The sequence below is a fragment of the Corvus hawaiiensis genome, chromosome 9, assembly GCF_020740725.1.
Source record: "Corvus hawaiiensis isolate bCorHaw1 chromosome 9, bCorHaw1.pri.cur, whole genome shotgun sequence".
Lineage (NCBI taxonomy): Eukaryota > Metazoa > Chordata > Aves > Passeriformes > Corvidae > Corvus > Corvus hawaiiensis.
Genome location: NC_063221.1, coordinates 29,035,231 through 29,053,488, shown reverse-complemented (window position 1 = coordinate 29,053,488; position 18,258 = coordinate 29,035,231). Strand labels below are relative to the sequence as shown.

The 18,258-nt window shown below is 45.7% G+C and overlaps 1 protein-coding gene across 1 annotated transcript in view; it reads left to right on the top strand.

The window, feature by feature from the left end:
* The window catches only part of PLPP3 (phospholipid phosphatase 3), a 41,933-nt gene that overhangs the window by 11,367 nt on the left and 12,308 nt on the right, over positions 1-18,258 (top strand). Inside the window, exons 2-3 of the mRNA XM_048312990.1 lie at positions 12,668-12,825; positions 17,425-17,708. Coding sequence (XP_048168947.1) covers positions 12,668-12,825; positions 17,425-17,708 — 442 coding nt within the window. The remainder of the gene's footprint in view (positions 1-12,667; positions 12,826-17,424; positions 17,709-18,258) is intronic.

Below are 18,258 nucleotides of genomic sequence, written 5' to 3'. Positions count from 1 at the left end.
GAGTACATGAGCTGGATGCCGCGTGGTGTAAGGTTTCCCAGCACAGCCCGGTTTTGTGTTACAGGCTGGGGAACTGGCTGCAAGCTCTCCTCTCCTCTCCTTTCTTTTACTTTTTTTTTTTCACCCCCCCCCACCTTTTTTTATTTCTGTTGGAAACAAAGAAGAGGTTTAGGCTTTTTTTTTTTTTTTTTTTAATAAAGTCTCCCATCCCCTGCAGGTTTGGCGGTGCCTCTCCCTGTTGATGCTGGAGGGGGACTCGTTGACCTGGAGAAACCCTTTTCAGGGTCCCACGCCGGCCTCACAGGGATGTTTTATTTTGCTCAGAAAGCTCAGCCCTCTCAGGGGCTCACCGAGGGCACTCTGGCAGGAGTTGGTGTTCCTGAGGGGACAGGCACCTCGTAAAGAAGTTCTGGCTCAGATAAGAAGTGAAATGAGGTGGATGCTGGGGCACCTTCTTCCCAGCAGGAGGGATGCACAGTGAGTGGGGTGTGTGTCTGCCAGGCTCCCTGTTCCCATGGCAGCCCTGTGCCTCGCTGTGACACCTCTGGTGCCACCGCGTTCCCGTGAGGTGCCAGGAAGAGCTGAGCAGGGAGGAGGTGCTGCCAACCATCCCAACCAACCAGTTGGGGTTTTTTATAGGCACCAGATGGTTTTAATAGAGGAAAGCTGAACTTCTTATGACCCTTCCCCACAGACGTTGTTTGTTGTTTTGTAATTGTGGCCAGGACAAAACCCTGTTCCAGAACCTGCAGTGAATCGAGAGCTTGGTGCCTTCTTCTCCCATCCCATCATAAAGCCCCCGCTGCCCCCATGCTCCTCTGCCTGCCCTGGCTGCAAATGATCTGCAGGAAGCTGCTGGGCATGGAAAACTTGAGGCTTTCCACTGATCCCTGGCTAAAGAGATTAGCAAGAGTACAAGCTGGAAGAAATCGAAACATCTAAAAGCAAAGCACAAGGAAGCAATAAAATGTCAGGCCATGTTTTCCCTGCTGGTTGATTAAAAATTCTCCTGATAAGCAGGAAGGCTTTCATGGCTGGACAAGACCTGTATCATGTCAAATGCAGTGAAAGGTTTATTAGAGAAGGATAAAGCGGTGCGAACGTTGGGCTGTACTTGCAGCCCTCCTGGAATTGTCACCCCCCCAGGGCTGAGGAGCAGTGTTTTTTGGGAAAGAGAAAGTCAAGCAGAAGGAAATGAGGCCTGGCTCTCCATGCTCCCCACGGGGAAACCATCAGCAGTGGCAAACCAGTGAGCTTGGAGACCTGTGTGCAGTTGGTGCCAAGATGCTCCGCTGGGCCCATGGTTTCCCTCTAGCCTGAGAAATCTTCTTGGGATCAAACACAGGACAGGAATGACAAAACAGGAAAACAAAAGGCTCACTTCCATGCTGTTGTGTTTGACTTCCCAAGGTTTTAATTGCCAAGGGCTGCACTGGGAGCCAGCTGGCTGCAAAGGGATGCAGATCTCTCCAGTAAGAGAGGCAAAGGGATGCAGATTTCAAGCAAGAAGAGAAAGGCTCTTTTTTGTTGTGGGGTTTTTTTTTAATCTTTTGTCAGAGAAACTAACAACTGTTACGTTTTCCTGCAGGAGATGCAGTCTCGTGTACATTTCCCCTCCAAAAAATAAATTATCACTTTTAGTTACCTGCTTCTTCAGCTCCCCCAGCTGCTGTTAAAGCTTCTGCTGTTATTGTTTTGCTACCTGTAGGAGTAAGAAGGTGCAAGAAACAGGAAAGGGGAGTATGGAGCGCAAATGGTACCTCAATTTTAGAATTTTTCTCCTTGGAGCAGAAAACCTCTGCTTTTTACAAAGGGAAAACACTGTAGGGGATTTAACTTGCAAGCCCTTGGCCCGTGCTGCAAGAGATGTGCATTTCCCTGCACATGTGGTACACAGTGTCAGCAGGATCAGGCACACCAGTGTGTGGCCCTGGGAACAGGCTGGACAATCGCAATTTTACTGCCAAAACCTTGTTTTTGTATGATATTTTGAAAAGAGGAAAAAAAGACCAGCTAAAAAAAATATATAATAATAATAATAATAATAATAATAAAGCATGGGATACTTGGCACGCCGGGTGTATAAATCTCGACATTAGCTACCTGTGAATCATCCAGCAGCACGTTAATTGGTACCCCTCAGTAGATGAGGATTTGGCACCAGGTCTGCATGTAATTACAAGCCACACACAGAAGGACACAAGCAGCTAATGAACTCCTGCCAAACTCCAGCTCCGCTTCTGCGGCTTTTGAAGTCCGCTGGTCTTTCAGCGTTTTGTATGGTAAGCACTGAAAGGCATCAAATCACTCCTTTGACAGTGTTTAGAAAGGGTTGGTTTGTTGAATAACCCAGTCCCTCCAAAGTCTCAAATCTGAGAACTGGAGCATCTATAGGCTCCTTTCTCAACAGAGCAGTAAATAGGCTGGAAATAGAGGACACCCCTGAGGAGCTGCTGAGCTCCTGCCTCGCTGACAGGAGCCAGAGGGCTCCGGTTGCCACGATGGGCTGCAAGAAAAGAAACTATTTCCACTTAAAAAATACTTCAAAACAATCCCACCATTGGGATGCTTTTTTTCCCAACCCTCAGTGTTTCAAACTGAGGCTGTGTACAGCATCTCTCATGGGTTTGCAGTCACTCTGGTGTTCTGAGCAAGGTGGTAAAAGGTTCTGGAGGGTTTCTGCCCTGTTGGGAGGGCAGGTCTTCATGGTGCTGGGTTTGGAAGGTCGTGGTGCTTTTACATGGATGCTTTGTTGCTGGGATGGGATTTGAGCCTGAGCCCTTCTTTTCTGAGGTGACAAAGGGAGTAGTTGTTGAGATGAAAACAATTGCCATGAAAACCTGTGATTTTCAGGCAAACATACCAGGCGGGTTTCATGGCACTACCATGGTGAACAGGAATAATGCAGCTTGGCACGAAGCCGTTCCAAAAAAAAAAAAAAGGGGGAGGAGAGGAAACAGAAGAGCCTTTGTCAAAATTAACTGCAATAAAGAAAAAGGGACTCCTATTCCCTTGGGCTTCTTTAACTTTTTTTCCTCAATTTATTCACACGTTCCTTGACAGCAGGGCACAGCATTGTTTTAGGAGGCTGGAAATGGAAATTGAGAGTTCTCCATTTTTGGTTTTAAAAGGCACCGTGTGTGTTGTGTCCCTTGAGTCAGTGTGAATAGAGCCTTGGCCCTTGCCTGTGCCGTTCGGATGTGGCCCAATTCATCCTGTCCCTTAAAGAAACAGGGTTATGAGATGTCACCTGGCTGCAAAGCACAGCCATAATGGGGAGGTTTGGGCTGTGCATGGGAAAGGGGCTGGGGTGACAATGTGGCTGTGCCCACCCCGGATGGCCCTGGGCTTGCAGAACAGGGTGGTGAAGTTTTCAGTGTTACTCTTACACCGGATTTGCAGAATTTTCAGTTTTTTAGAGGGATAAAAGCATCCAGAAGTCCGAGATGGTGTGTGGCATGGAAGCATGCTGTCGCAAAAAAATCTGTTTGGCTTTCAGGGGCACAAATAATTCAAAAGATCTCGTCCAGGGGCAGATGGACCAGGGTAAGTCCTTGTGAGCAGCATGAGGTGGCCACTTCTGTTGCTGCAGGTGATGTCTTCCCTCCAAAACACCCCATTCCCAACTGCTTTCCACCAAAGTACCTCAAACTTCTCTGGGCAACAAGGTGTCAGCATGGCCATGGCAGCCGTTGTCATACCTCCTCCTTCCCCTGCAAAGTCTCCTTTTCCTGTTATACAAAGCTGTTTTAATTAGGAGCATGATTTTTATTTTTTTTTTCAATATTACCCAGGTACCAGCACAATCTCAGTTATACCATGTATTGCATCATGTATACATTAGGATGCCGCTCTGTGCAGGCAAAATACAGAGGAGCAAGAAGAATGGTAGTAGTACACTTTTTTAACCTGTTGATAAATAGGCAAAGCCTTACTGAGCTCCGCTGTGGGGACCACCAAGATCAACTCCCATCACTTTAAGGGCCTTTGGATCACTTCCACCCACGTCTCTCTGCCTTTCAGTGCTCTGGGCCGTGCTTTATGTCCTGGAAACTCTACCAAATCGCGACTACCGAGGGGGAAAAGCTTCATTTCCAGTTAATCAAGGGAGTTGTGTAATACCATTTTCTCCTGGGGAACTTCCAGAAAAAAGAAAGGCGGAGAGGAAGGGGAGGGAGAAGGGGGGTATTACATAAAGCAAGTATATTAAGAGGAAATAAATTATGAATTAAAAGTGATTAGTGAACTTTTAAGGAAGAGGTCAGAAGTGCTTTTTGGAATACAAACTTTTTAAGCTTCCAGTGCTTGTATTGGGTTACAGAGTTATAACCCAGCCTTATTTGTGCAGGTGGCTGCTGCTTCAAATCCAAAGAAGGATTTTGCATTTACAATAGGTACATTGACAGAACTGGGTCAAAAAGCTACTGGTGGCAGGCTCAGGGCTATGGCCACGGGCTCTGCTGCCTCCTACATAGGGGCAGTTGCTCCCAAAAACGTGCTTTATTACAGTGGCAGTGCCTGACCATGGTGCTGAGGAAGATGTTTGGGAAGTTCAGTGATGAAGTTTGATGAATTTTTATTTAAGAGACCTAATGTTGACCAGGTTAACTGGCTTCATTTTTCCTTCATATTCTTTGTGTCTTTACTGATTTAAAAGTAGTATTATTTTGTTGGCTGCATTAGACTGGCTACAGTTTTATATTTCCACCTGTTCTTGTTATGGTTTGGGATGGCCATGCAAAGAGAAGAAACCAGGGCTTGTATGCTGGGGTCATTGGGGGCATGAAGCTGAGATAAGGAATTTTTGCTTGCTATTTTATGTATTAAAACAGCACCTACAGCTCACAAAATTTTCCTCTTGAATAGAGGTGATGAAGTGGTTGGATGGGGCCCTGAGCAACCTGATCTAGTGGGTGACATCCCTGCCCATGAGTTGCAACTAGGTGATCTTTAAGATTCCTTCCAACCCAATCCTTTCTCTCATTCTATGATTCTATGTGAGTAGAACAGAGTTGTTATTACGTGGGGAAATATTTGGGTTCACCCAGCCAGTGGGACGACGGGGACAGAGGAGAGCAACTGGTTTGCTCACCCTTCCATCAGTTTGGCCGAAATCTCTCAGATTCCCTCCAAAAGAAACAGGGTGTTGAGTGTTGCTGGGGCTGGGCAGTGGTCTGGGCAGTGGCCTGAGCCCTTCCTCAAAGGCAGAGCGCAGAGGAGTGGTGGTGAGAGGCTCGTTCCAAACCCTGCTGATGGGCAGAGCAAACCCTGCTCGCTCCATCTGTAATTGGAAACATAACAGTCACCACAGCATGTTTTTCACACGAGCTGTTTGCCTTCACCATTGCAGAGTTCAGAGGCACATCTTTTTTTTTTTTTTTTTTTTAATTTTTCCCGTCTCTTCGAGCTCGGTCATCCTAGGTCAGGTTTGTCGTATCTGTGGGACTTCCAAAGCACATGGATGTGCAGAGGTGCCTCAAAAGGTGTTGACACTTCGGGGTTTTCATGGGTGTTGCATTTTATCCCTTGCTGTTGACAATGTGAAATGATGACTTTGTTTCCACCAAGTTTGTCTGGAGCTGGCTCTGGATTCCTGTTGGTAACTCTGTTATATTCACCCTTTCCAAATTTGCTGTCTCCATCATGTTTGGCTGGAGCTGGCTCTGGATTCCTGTTGGTAATGTCTTTTATATTCACCCTCTCCAAATTTGCTGGTTGGCCAGTCTGGTTTAAATCTCTTCTACCCCACAAATGCAGAATTTTATATTGACCTGCATATTGTGGCTTGGATAAGACCTTTCGTTCTTATTAATGCATTCTTAGGTATTGAAAGTGTACATGCACTTTATATTAAAGGTTTTTCAATGTATCAGCTCACGCCAAACTCCCATGAGGAAGAACTTAATGTTCTTTGTAGAATTCCCTTCTCTTTCTCCCTTTGTATGTGGTCCTTACTTTTGAAAATAGGTAACAGATACTCACTAAAAGCACTTTTTCTCCCAGAAAAAAACAGTGGCAGTATTCCTGTCCATCTGGAGCTCTTGGAGCATGAGGCTGGCACGTTGTGCTCCAGCCACATGAGGAAGTGTTTCTATTCTTGGTTTCAAATCCAGAGGAATTTGCAGTGCAAGAGGATAATTTGGCATTTGTCTTAAAGTATCTGTGACCAAGAACCTTTTTATAATAATATTCTCCCAGGATGGCTGAGTCAGTCAATATGCTCCAGGTTGCACAGGGGAGTATTAACCACAAAGGATGAGTATCATGGAATCCTAGAATGATTTGGGTTGGAAGGGACCTTAAATCTTGTGGTGTTCCAACCCCGCTGGCGTGGACAGGGACACCTTCCACTAGACCAGGTTGCTCAAAAGCCCATCCAGCCTGGCCTTGGACACTTCCAAGGATGGGTTTGGGCAGCAGGCAGAGATACCTGTCATTTCCGACACCACCTTTGGTTCCTTTTAAAGGCACTTCTCAAATACCTCTGCAGCCTGGGGTCACCAAAGTTATGGGGTTGTCTATATAGAAAATAAATATTTTTGGCTTCCTTCTTGTTTGCTGTTGCACTCGCAGGCATGAGAAGGCATTTTACCCAGTGTTCCTGATTAACCAGTTCCTACTAAAAACAAAGAGAATCCCAAAAAAGTAAGAACCCAGAGAGTATCATCATTTAGGTTAAAATGAACCTGTGTCTGCCCACTAGGAAGTCTTTTGGACTCCGTAGCATCTGGTGGGCCTAAAATGGTGAGGTTTGCTTTGAAGTTCCTATGATTTGGCTGAAAAATAATACTAATAAAGTGGACAAAATTGTCACTCTCTTCACAGGAAGGACACAAGACAGATTAACGTAGATAGGGCAAATCTTCATGGGAGTTACATGAATGAACCTACAGCAAAAAGAAAATTAACTAATTTTTTTTCTTTTTTTTTTTTTGTGGAAATCAACCCATCATGTCCTAGAACTTTTCCAAACCGGTCAAATCAGAGAAATGCAATATATACTGATCCTTGTTTATCGGTTCTTTAGTGCTCTGAAGCAGGTACCTGTTTTACCGTAAAGTCTAGGGTTTGTTTGTGTGGAGAATTTTCTCTCCTCATGTGTCTGTGTAGCTGAGAGTAATGGAACTGTAACAGAGTTGAATGGGAATCTGTTTTGCAAACAAAGATATTAGATGTGTTTCCAAAATACAGGCAGATGCACAGATCAGTCTGCTGGACTTCTGGAATCAAGGTGAAGGACAATTAAGACTGTGCAGGTAATAAAACAGCAGAGCTGATGGTTAGCCCAGTTGTCTCCTTGTCCTAGTAAATATATGGTCCTCAAGTATCCAGATTCAGTCAAAAAACATTGGGATGGAGACACGTCACTGTTGCTTTCAAGATCTTTAAAAATCCAAATTTAATAGCTTGATGGAGGCTGCAGTAGGATCCTTATTTTGGCTGACACTGGGCTGTGGATCTGGCCCCTTGAGATTATTTTTTTAGCTAACCAGACTCCCTCCGTTCCTTCAGATACACCCAGGGCTGGTGCAGAGCTGGGCTCTGTTTTTGATTGACAGCACATGCCTGATATGGCAGAAATGTGGAAATACTATTCTTTGGGTTGTTAAATTTTATTTATATATTTATATACATATATGTACACGTACAATGTAAGTTGGCTTCAGGAGTTGCTCGCTCTTGCAGCAGTTGCCAAGGTTGGCCTTGCAATGCTGCAATTCTTCTCTGAAAGTTGGAGAAGCCAACTTTTAAAACCCCAATAAAAGCCTACCGTAGGCTAATCTAGTTTATATGCATTTTTAAATATGTACAAATGCTGTAACCCAAATAAGGTTTATATGTACCCAAGATCAGCCACTAAGTACTTCAAACAGAAAGCCTGTCTCTTGTAGGTTCCCAAATATTTACAGAGTGTGACTTGAGTGAGGAATTAGATACCCCACTCAGCCCTGCCAAATTAATTAATGGTCTTTTTCACTTATTTAGGTAGATGTCTGATCTAGTGAAACCCTAAGAACACCCAAGGCCTGGACAGTGGCAGGCAGAAGCATCATGGAATACTTGTTAGAAATTACCATGGCTTTGTTGAGATAGCCAGCAACATCCCACAAGGGACCTGCAGGGTTGAAAGAACAAAGATTTAATGGAAAAAAACCCCGAACGCCACCAAAACCAGACGTTTAAAAAGAAAAAGGTGGTGATGGTGTTTAATTTGGTGCAAAGGTGAAGGCTGGGCTGAGAAGATGAGAGTGGCCTGGGTGGGTCACTGCACAAATGCCTCTTGCCTTCCTCTCCCTCTGCTTTTTGATGAGTGGCCAATGAAAGCTTATCCCCTTTTTAAATTTTTTTCCCCCTTTAAATCTGCACAAGTGTTAACTTTTCAAAGACTCCGAGATTCAAAGTGCTGTACCCAACACAGAGCCCTTTTTTCTCCTGCCTTTGATTTTTATGCACATTTCAAGCTGGTCAGAGAGTACACGGGAGTTTTGTTTAGGCTTGGTGGTGGGGTTTTAGCTTTCAAGCTACCAGCCTTCCCAGGATTATTGCCTATTAACTGCCTCTTAATAAAGGTGCTGACCAAAGAAAGGAATAGTTTTTCCTTGGTGCTAGATTTCCAAACTCGATTGGCTTTATTAAATGGAAAGACAAATAAATTTAAACCCTGCTCTGAAATACCTTAGCGTAGGACACCAGCAGTTAGAGGTCACCAAGTCACTTGGACTTCCTCCCAACAAAAGCAACATCATTTTTCAATGTCCAGCCCCACAGCATCCCGCAGTGCCTCACACAATTCCTTAGTGTCCACACCTGCTCCGTGCCGCTCGGAGTGGGGCTGAGCCATTTTGGATGGGGCAAGATCAGACCTCGAGAGAATTCTATTATGCTCATGGTTTGGAGCTGTGTTTGATCTCCTGCAGCATAGCTGCATAAAAGCTTGTGGTTGGGATTTCCTTGTTCTGTTATTAAAGCAAAAAATCCCCGTTGTACAAGGAAAAGAAACTTTCCTTCACCTTGTGAAGGATGTTACAGTTGAGAAGGTAATTTCAGCTCCGTTTATCTTTATTACATTGGAAAAAGCAAATCCCTTTGTTCTATGCTTTAGTTTCCTGTGAGATGAGGATAGCAGCCCTTCTCTGGTTGCACAGGTCCCTTTGGATGTGCCAGTGTTGTGTCCGTCCTTTAGGACATGGTCCACGTGCTGCTGTGTCATTTCTCAGTGTGGAGATACCAGTATTAAGAGGATGTGAGGCCCTTCTGCAGCGTTCCTAAAGATTTTGCAGTTGCATGTAGGCGAGTTGTACCCACAGACAGAATGACCAGATGGGACCATTTCTGGAGAGAAGTGACTATCCCCAAAATCAGTGTAAGTTTTTTGCCTGCCCTGTACATCTGTCATTCACTTCAGTGCATGTCACTGTTTGCTGGAATGAACCTCTTGTGTCCTCAATAGTTAGGTACCGTGTGTAGGGATGGGAAGTGGTGGAGGTGGAAGACTTAACACCTTTGTGGGGTTCAGCTGTTGAATCTGTAGATCCAAATCGCTGCAGCCAGGGATGCACAATCTGAATTCCCTCTTAAAATGCTGAGTCAGAGAGGCAGACTGGGGTAGGAGAGGTGATGAGGCCAGATGTTCCATCTTCACAGTACAATCCTATTCTGCTTGGCTCCTGTTTCCAAGGTGTGTGGGCTGTAAGCCCCGCTTCTGGATCCTTTCGCCTCAGGCAGATCTCCTAGTGTGAATAACGTCTCTGTGGTGTTTTGTTGAGGGATCCCAAAGGCATCTCTCTCTGCATTTAATTTTCTGTCTTCTTCCAGACTTCCCTCTGTAGTGTTTTTGCTGCAAAGCCCATGCTCTGGCGGCCTTTTGGCACCACTACAGGTTTCTCCGTGCTGGAACCCCCTTGCTAAAAAAAATGTGGGTGGTGACCTAGTCCCTCAGACAACCTGTCCTCGGAGAAATAACCTCGTGGAAGAACAGCCATCTTGAGCACAATTTATTGTTTGCCATGGGCTGGGGTCTTCCATTCCTTGGGTGAAAGAACAGCCTCTCACCCAACCCTCAAAATCAAGGGAATGTTATGTCTTCTAAGTAATATTCATTCAGTTATAGGGAGTGTGTTTATGTTTCTCATGTTAAAAAAAAGAGGAAGGGAAAAAAAAAAGGGAATCTGAGGTTAGTGTTTTGCTGGAAAAATATCAAGACTTGATTGGCAATATCCCACTAAACCACAAGTTTGTAGGAGAGAAAACAAACCCATCGGATTTTCCAAACTATGCCTATGTGCTTTATGAAATGTGTCCCATATAGGTCACTTATGCTCTTATTATAGCTGTGGCAAGTGTACATATAATTGAGACATGGAAATACTACCCCATGCAGCTCAACGAATGAAGGGGAAACAAATCTTTATTATTCCTGGGTTCACAGAATATATAGGAACACTATTGTCTTTTTTTTTTTTTTTTTTTTTCTTAATTTATTTTTTTTTTTTAGGGCCGGTTTTAGCTTTCAGATGTATTTTATTGTCTGTGGGAACATGTGTTTTACAGACCTGTCATGTGAAAGCCATTAACAAGAGGAACTGGAGGAATAACAATGAGCCACGTAACCGTGGTGTGTCTACTCCCCGAGTTCAACCCTGCGCCGCCGCTCCGGGCGCGCGCAAAACCGGATCGCGCCCAGCGACGTTAGCGCTTCTCCCCCTGCCATTTCATCTTGAGAAACCTAAGGATTTTTTAAGTGGCCTATTAAAACGGGGTTGCTGGCACCAGAGGCAGGCTTTTGGGGCCAAGCTGGCTGGGCATCAAAACGGTTAAATCGTGGAATGAAGATCAGCTGGATTCACACGAGATGTCCGATTTTATTTACCAAATCTGAGCAGTTCTGAAACTGTTCCTCGCTCGTTCACACGTGTGGTGGAAACTGTCCCGCCTTGCCAAGCAACTCGGGGCCCAGAACTTGCAATTAACCCATTTCTAGGGCTTTTAGAGAGGCTCTGAAAGGGGTCCTGAGCAGTGGCCTACGCCACTACTGGATACTTGAAAATTTTACTTCAGTACGTGTTGTCCCTGCTCACGGGTTATGGAGTTCTTTCTTAAGAATAACAAAACCCTGTAGTAATCCTGGCTTAGGGAAACCCATTAACATATAGGAAAAGGAGCCAAAGTGGATTGCGCAAAGTGAAATCTAGAGAGTGGTTCATGTGGAGAACATGGGGAACATTATTTTGATGACACTTCTGAACAACATGGATGGTGCCCTTGCTAATCACGTCTAGCAGATGGTGCTCACTACAGATGTACTGTGGACAGCTTTGGGTCGGACCCAACAGTGCTTCATTTTTTATTTGTTATTTTTATTCATTTTAGAAGGAAAAACCCTCTGATGTCTTTGACTTCTAGCTGTGTAAACAAACCCACAGATACTTAAGCAAGTTAGTGGTCGACAAGTATTCCCTAATGCCTTCTGTAGGATCTGGGTGTGAGACCTGTTGTCTTGGCTCAAGGACAGCTGGAACCACTGTGCATTTGTTTTTCCCCTTACCTGGGTTTCGCTCTGCAAGTGGGAGGAGGGTTTCCTGTACCTTGTGGCTTGTGATTTACTGTGAACGTGGGTTTCAGGGAATTTGGGGCTTGGTTTTGTGGGGATGTAGTGCTCTTCTCAGTGATGGGCTTAACAGCAAAGATGGATGGGGAAACTGAGGCAAAGGGAAGGAGCGTGCCCTGTCCAAAGTGACATTGTGTCTGGGAAACACCCTTCTAGGTTTGAGGCAGTGCTGCGTTTCTCTGAAAAACTTACAAAAACATGGATTTACGGACACACTGCAATTTCCAGGTGTCTCCTCCATACTTTGGGTCCTGACCCACGTTCTTGAGCAGATCTGCTCCATGCCTGGTGCAAAGATCCAGCCAAGGTGTGCAGACACAGGAATCCTGAGCAGAGGGTTCACAGATAGTATTTAAACCCCAGATTTCACGTGGCTTTATTGTGATTGAAGGTGAACAGGCTCTGATGGGAGTTCACCGGCTTTTGTGGATGGGCTGGTCCTTGCATGGATGGGTGTTCCACAGCTGCTCAAAGCCCATGATTGTTGCATTAGTGAGTACAAACACTCTCAGCAAGCTGTCAATACACCCTGTAAATACAAAGAGGAGTGAGTCCAGGAAGGCTTCAAAGGCAGGGAAGTGACGGGGATGGAGAGTAGCTGGGCTGGCCAGGTAGGAGAGAAGCCCTGCAGATACTCGATCCTGCCGTGTTTGTTTGCTCAGCTCTGGGCTGCTCTGCCTGGGGCACTCGGAAGAACATCGGGCCCTCCCCGGAGAAAAGTGCCAGATTGGTTTTCATGGCCTTTTGCAGAGGGATTGCTCCAGAGGTCTGTTCCTGTAAGTTAATATTTGCAGCGCACAGGGCTTAACTGGAACCAGGCTGCACAGACATCTGATAACCATAACAGAGGAGATGCTTTTTCCCTGCAAGACCAGCTTGGAAAAACAAATCCCAATGCTATTCCCTTTGGAAAGATAGCTATATGAAAAGAAAAGCACCAGGAGCAGTGATGAATGGTTTGCAAGGGGTTTTCTAGTTGAGTCTTGGGGTTTTTTTTCGAGCTGCTTGTGTTTGCCTTTATTGCTGATGGGTTTGGTTGTTGTCTCCCTTTCTTTGTAGCTGGGTTGCCCTTCCTCATCATCGAGACAAGCACGATCCAACCCTACCAGAGGGGCTTCTACTGCGACGACGACAGCATCAGGTACCCACAGAAGAACGTGGAGACCATCAATGACGCGGTGCTGTGTGCTGCGGGCATCCTCATCGCCATCCTCGCAGTAAGTCCCGCCTCCAGAACCTCCTCCTCTGTCCCGGTAGAGGCTTTTGGCACCTCTTTGTCTTGCTAATGTAGCCATGGCCAGGCTATCTACCTGGTGCACATCTCCTCTGCGATTGTTTGACTTTTGTAAGGGTGGAGTTGCAAACATTTACAAATGAAAGCGTGTAATGAGAGCAATGAGATTACTCTTGAAGCCTGTAAACAGGCCCAAAGCTGTTTGGGCAAGTCTGTGAGCTTCCAGAGAACTTTTTCACCCTCCAGTAGGAGTTCAGAGTAGAGGCAAAAACACTTTGAGTGTCAGTAAAGACTTGGCATGGTTTGTCCCTATTCAAATAACTCTTGGTATTTGCCTATTTTATAAGGTTTAAAAAACAAAGAAAGGATACATCTTTCCAGCTAACCAGTGCCTGGAAAATTTAACAGGTTAGTATTAGGTTTTTAAGAGATTGCATATTACAGCCGTTTTTAAAAGACAATTAAAACCTTCCATGGGGAGCATATTCCCAGAGTCCTCGCTGTAAAAAGTAGCTAATGCCCCACCTTCCCAATGCCTCTTCATTTTCCTTCTCCTCCTTCTCTCCTTTTTCTAGAGCTGTGCTAGGAAATGATTGTACGATAAGAGCTTTATTTGTCAGCCAAAAAGCTGAGCTCAGCCCATGAGCTGAGCCTCCTTATGCCAGTGTGTGCCTGGTGTGGGGCAGAAGACAAGAGCTGTCTCCTGGTTGTTGCTTAAACACTTCCAGCTAAGAGGAAATTCCCCTGTGAAAAGTACCTACATTTTCCTTCCCACCTGCTGCCAGAACAGCTCAGGTGCTTTCCCAGAGATGCCACCTTCCTCTTGCTCCTTCAGCTGGGAGGGATGGAGATGGAGAGGTCAGGAGCACTTGTTCCCCTTTCATCTTTCCTCCTAGATGAATGTCGTGGGCAGTAGATATTTTAGGATGGCGCAGTGCCTGCTTTGATAATACTCCATCCTCAGCCTTGCTGCTTTGTGATGTGAATATCTCCATCATTTCCTGACCACATACACTCACTCAGCAAAGTAGGTCCCAAAACTTCCCTGTCCCTCTGTCCCCTCCCTCCCCACAACAAGCCCAAAAGGTGCCAGGCCCCCAATTCTATAAACACAGCAGAATTTCACCCCACAGGTGAATGACCCCCGAGTGTGGAAAAGCCATAAAAATGAAATGAAAAAGCCTCTCATTTTCGCATTACTGCCAGAGCTATCGGCACGCCAGCTCCATGCAGAGTGTGCTTCTGATCCCTAATGAGGCGGTGGCAAATACAGGAGTTGGAACAGAAACTGGAAACATAATCAGCTGCCTATGTGATCCATCAACTCTCTACCACGAAATAGCAGGTCAATTAAAAGAGAAAGAAAATCCCCAAAGAATTGGATGTTCCTGCCCTGGTTTCACTGTGCCCACAACAAATGTAACTTAATAAGGTAAATTCAAAAGCTCAGTTATTTGCTGTTGAGTGACACAAATGGCTAACGAGGAACTGAAGCAACAGATTTCTTTGCTATGGCAGCCTGCATGGAAAATTCAAGTCAGCCTGACCTCCTTTTTCAGATGTAACCCAGATACCAGAATTACTGTAGCATAATAGGAATTCCTTCCAAATCCACAAAGCACTGACTCTGCTCCCTTCGCTCACATCGTTTGCCTTTGGAAGGCAGGGCAGTGGTTATGAGGACTTCCAGGGAGCTGGCTTTTGGGGTGAAGCAGCCAAAATTTCACGCCCTAGCTTTACGTGGCGTCACAGGCAGTCTAGCCTGGGGTGAAAAGGTCCAGGCCATGTTTTAAGTGGCTTGAGGACACCCAGAGAGTTTGTTAAGTAAACGGCAGAGGCGAGACCTTTGCTTCCATCAGGATGGGAGAGGATATGCATTTGGTTTTAATATCTGTGTATTTACTGACTTCAGGCAAATTTCCATGCAGATGACACTGGAGAGGCTCGTGCCCCTGGGCTGTGCGCTCTCACATCTCTCCTGACTGCTCTTCATGCTGGAAGGTGGTTGACTTGATGTTGGTGTGGTCCCTTGGATGGCCAGGGGAAGGTGGCACTCCTCTTCCTGAACCTTGTAGGGGTACCACTGCTGTAGTCCCGTGTCCCCACACCTGATAGGTCTTGAAAGGCTATGAAAAATTCCTAATAAAATTAATTTGCTAGGTAATCCAAGTTACACAGCTGGATTAGCTGGTTGTTTTACAGTCAAAGGTGATACGCTGCAATGTGATTAGCACAGAGAATGTTACACAAAAAGCAAGTGGCTAGAAGAGCTCTAAAAGTAATTACAGGCTAATTGGATTGCTGGTGATACCTTATAATAACAATGAAGTGGGCTTGACAACTGAAAGTCTGCAAAAAGCATTCACAGACAGAAAATTTTGATGTTGGCTTCTCTCTAGTGACCAACTTTTTAAAATATGTGCTCCAGTCCCTGGGAGTTGTGCCCATCACCACGGAATGGCACGTGTCCCGTGTGGTTGGCTTGCCAGGAGTGCAAGGCCTGAGAAGAGCTTGATATCTTTAAAACTTGTTTTCTTTTTAGGATGTCCTTCCAGTCTGTGCACATCTGTGCTGCATTAGTTTTTCACCGTCCTGCTTTATCTGGGACAGCGCTGCCAAAAAACCAAGTTTACCCAATTTTTAGCTTCTCATTAAGTTGATCCATGGCTTTCACTAACTGGGGAAGGTTCCTGGGTACCCAGCAGCGTTTTAGTGAGAGAATGAAGGCTCCAATTTACAATCTGCTACATGTGTGCAATTACCCAGACCACCAACAGTGAGAGAAAAATATTAATCCCCAGACTTTTGTTGGTCCCTGTTTAAAATGGTCACATGCCTTTCCCAGGCCAAGAGCCTCAGGTTTGTGTGGATCTGTTTGTGAGTTTGCAGTAATGGCACATCTCCCAGTATCAGATACCATCCTTAATTTGCCTGGTCTTCCCTCTGTGAAAGCCATGAGTTTTGAGCCTCTCAGAGCTCCCCTCCTTGTGAATTTAGGCTTTTGGGAGTGGACCTGCCCTCGTGCAGGAGCCTCTGTGTCCATCCAGGACAACCTCCCTCTGCAGGCCTCATGCCTGTAGATTTCCTGGCTGGCAGCTTGTGCTGGAAAGTGGTCCAAACTGGAGATAAACCATGGTCTTTGGAGACTGTGAGGATTAAAATGATGCTGAAGCCAGTTAGCTGCAGCTCCCTAAACAAGTCTTGATCACTACCAGATTTCCAGGAGGAAATCTCAGCTGTCACATGTAAACCCCAAATGGTGGTGCAGCCACTGAGAGCATTTCTGTGCCTGGTAGCAGAGCCTGCTCTAGCTTGGCATTTATTTTCTGTGATTACAGTTGTATCTCTCTTTGATAAAGCCTGCTTAGCTGCAGTTTCAGCTGCCGTAGGTGAACCTTTGTTTTTTCAAGCCCTGGTACGAGTGAGTTCAAACAATGATACAGCTTCAACTCTTCTTAGTCTAATTGCCATACTTTTCCAGTTTATTAGTTTCCAAAGGTTGTGCCAAGCTTTTAAAAAAGGTAGGCAGGGGAACCTCGTCTCCTGCTTATGGCTGGCAGGCTGCCACACTGGGAGAAATATTGTTGGCTGCTCCAGAAAGGGATTAACATGAAGGCATTTTTCCTGACAGTTAATTTTACATATCACAATCCCCGTGACTTCAGAGAGACAGGGACAAGGGGGCATCCAAAAAAAAAAAAAAACAAACAACCCTGCCCCGATTTTTATTACTCAGGTATAAAAACACTTAGAGTAATGAATGAAATCCTAAAGCTGTAAATCTGGAGCTTAAAATTTAGGTGTGTAGCGTGACGGAGAACAATTTAAACCTTTGGCTCTTTGGGAGAGGTGAGACATTTGGACTTCATTTCACAGCCTGATTTTCATTAACCTGCCTTTTAAGAGTCCTGAATGTGAGAAGTTGGGTCCTCTGCTCCCTGACAGTGATTTATGGCAGTATTGTCAAACCTCAGCACCCCCGACACAAGAAAAACATAATCTGCTGCTATGTGATGGCAAGACCCCTTGAAATGCCCCAAAATAGCTGGACTTTATGGAGGCCTTGAGAGGTCTGAGTTGGGTCTGCTGGCAGCAAGTTTTGGGCCACAATCTGAAAAATTTGGGGCTTTCTGTTTCTTCCCCTGTTGTGTTAATGATTTTAAGAGAGGAAGATAAGCAGGCTGTGTGTTTATTTTCCTCCAACATCAGTTTGATAAGAGGGTAGTGGGTTTGGCCTCTCCTTCCCAACACACACTAATTCTTTATCTGGTTTATGTCAATTTTCTTTTCCCACTCTGCCTGGGGTGTTATTTCACTTTTGTGAATATATGCCAACATGCTAACCCAAAATCTACCCCTTTTTTGTTTTGTTTATTGGATTTTTCCATAAACACCATTCCGAGCATTGGGAGGGAAGAGGGGGAGGATGGAGAGACACTGGCCCATGGGTTCTCCTTCCTCACTGGAGAAGCAGATTCCTGGTTTGAGATCTCAGAGCTGCCTCAGCCCTGCTTTGACACCCATCCCTGGTTTTGCACAGCGTTTTTCCCCCTCTAACCTCCCTCTTGTGCTTCCCTCACAGATTATAACGGGAGAGCTCTACCGCATCCACTACCTGAAGGAGAAATCCCGCTCCTTTATCCAGAACCCCTACGTGGCAGCTCTCTACAAGCAAGTGGGCTGCTTTGTTTTTGGCTGTGCCATCAGCCAGTCCTTCACAGACATTGCCAAAGTGTCCGTCGGGCGCTTGCGGCCGCATTTCCTGGCGGTTTGTGACTTGGATTTCTCCACCATCAACTGCGCCAAGGGAGTTTATATCCAGAACTACACCTGCAGGGGAAATGACAGCAGGGTCCAGGAAGCCAGGTGAGACCCCGTGGCACCAAAGCCGTGGGTTGCTGCCACTAAATGTGTCTGGGGTTTCTCTGTCAGCAATAGAGGACTCAAATCTGAGACTGAGAGTAGGGTTAGATTGGATATTAGGATGGAATTCTTCCCTGTGAGGGTGGTGAGGCACTGGAACAGATTGCCCAGAGAAGCTGTGGATGCCCCATCCCTGGAAGTGTTCAAGGCCAGCTTGGATGGGGGTCTAAACAACCTGGGATAGTGAAAGCTGTCCCTACCCATAGCAGGGGGTGGAGTGAGATTGTCTTTGATGTCCCTTCCAGCAGAAACCATTCAAGGATTCTATGAAATTATGCTTTTTCTGTGAAGGCCATAAATCCACTTTCCAGTGACCAGCAGTTTCCCTTGGGAAGTGTGGCACTCAGCTGAATAACATTTCTTTTCCTTTCTCTTTACTCCTACACTATTGTTTCCCTGAGCTGCTGCTCATTGTGGGAATTCACCCCCAGAGCTGAGCTCATGGTGAGCAGCCCGAGCTGTCCCGTGTGGCAGAGCAGAGCTTCTCCTCAGG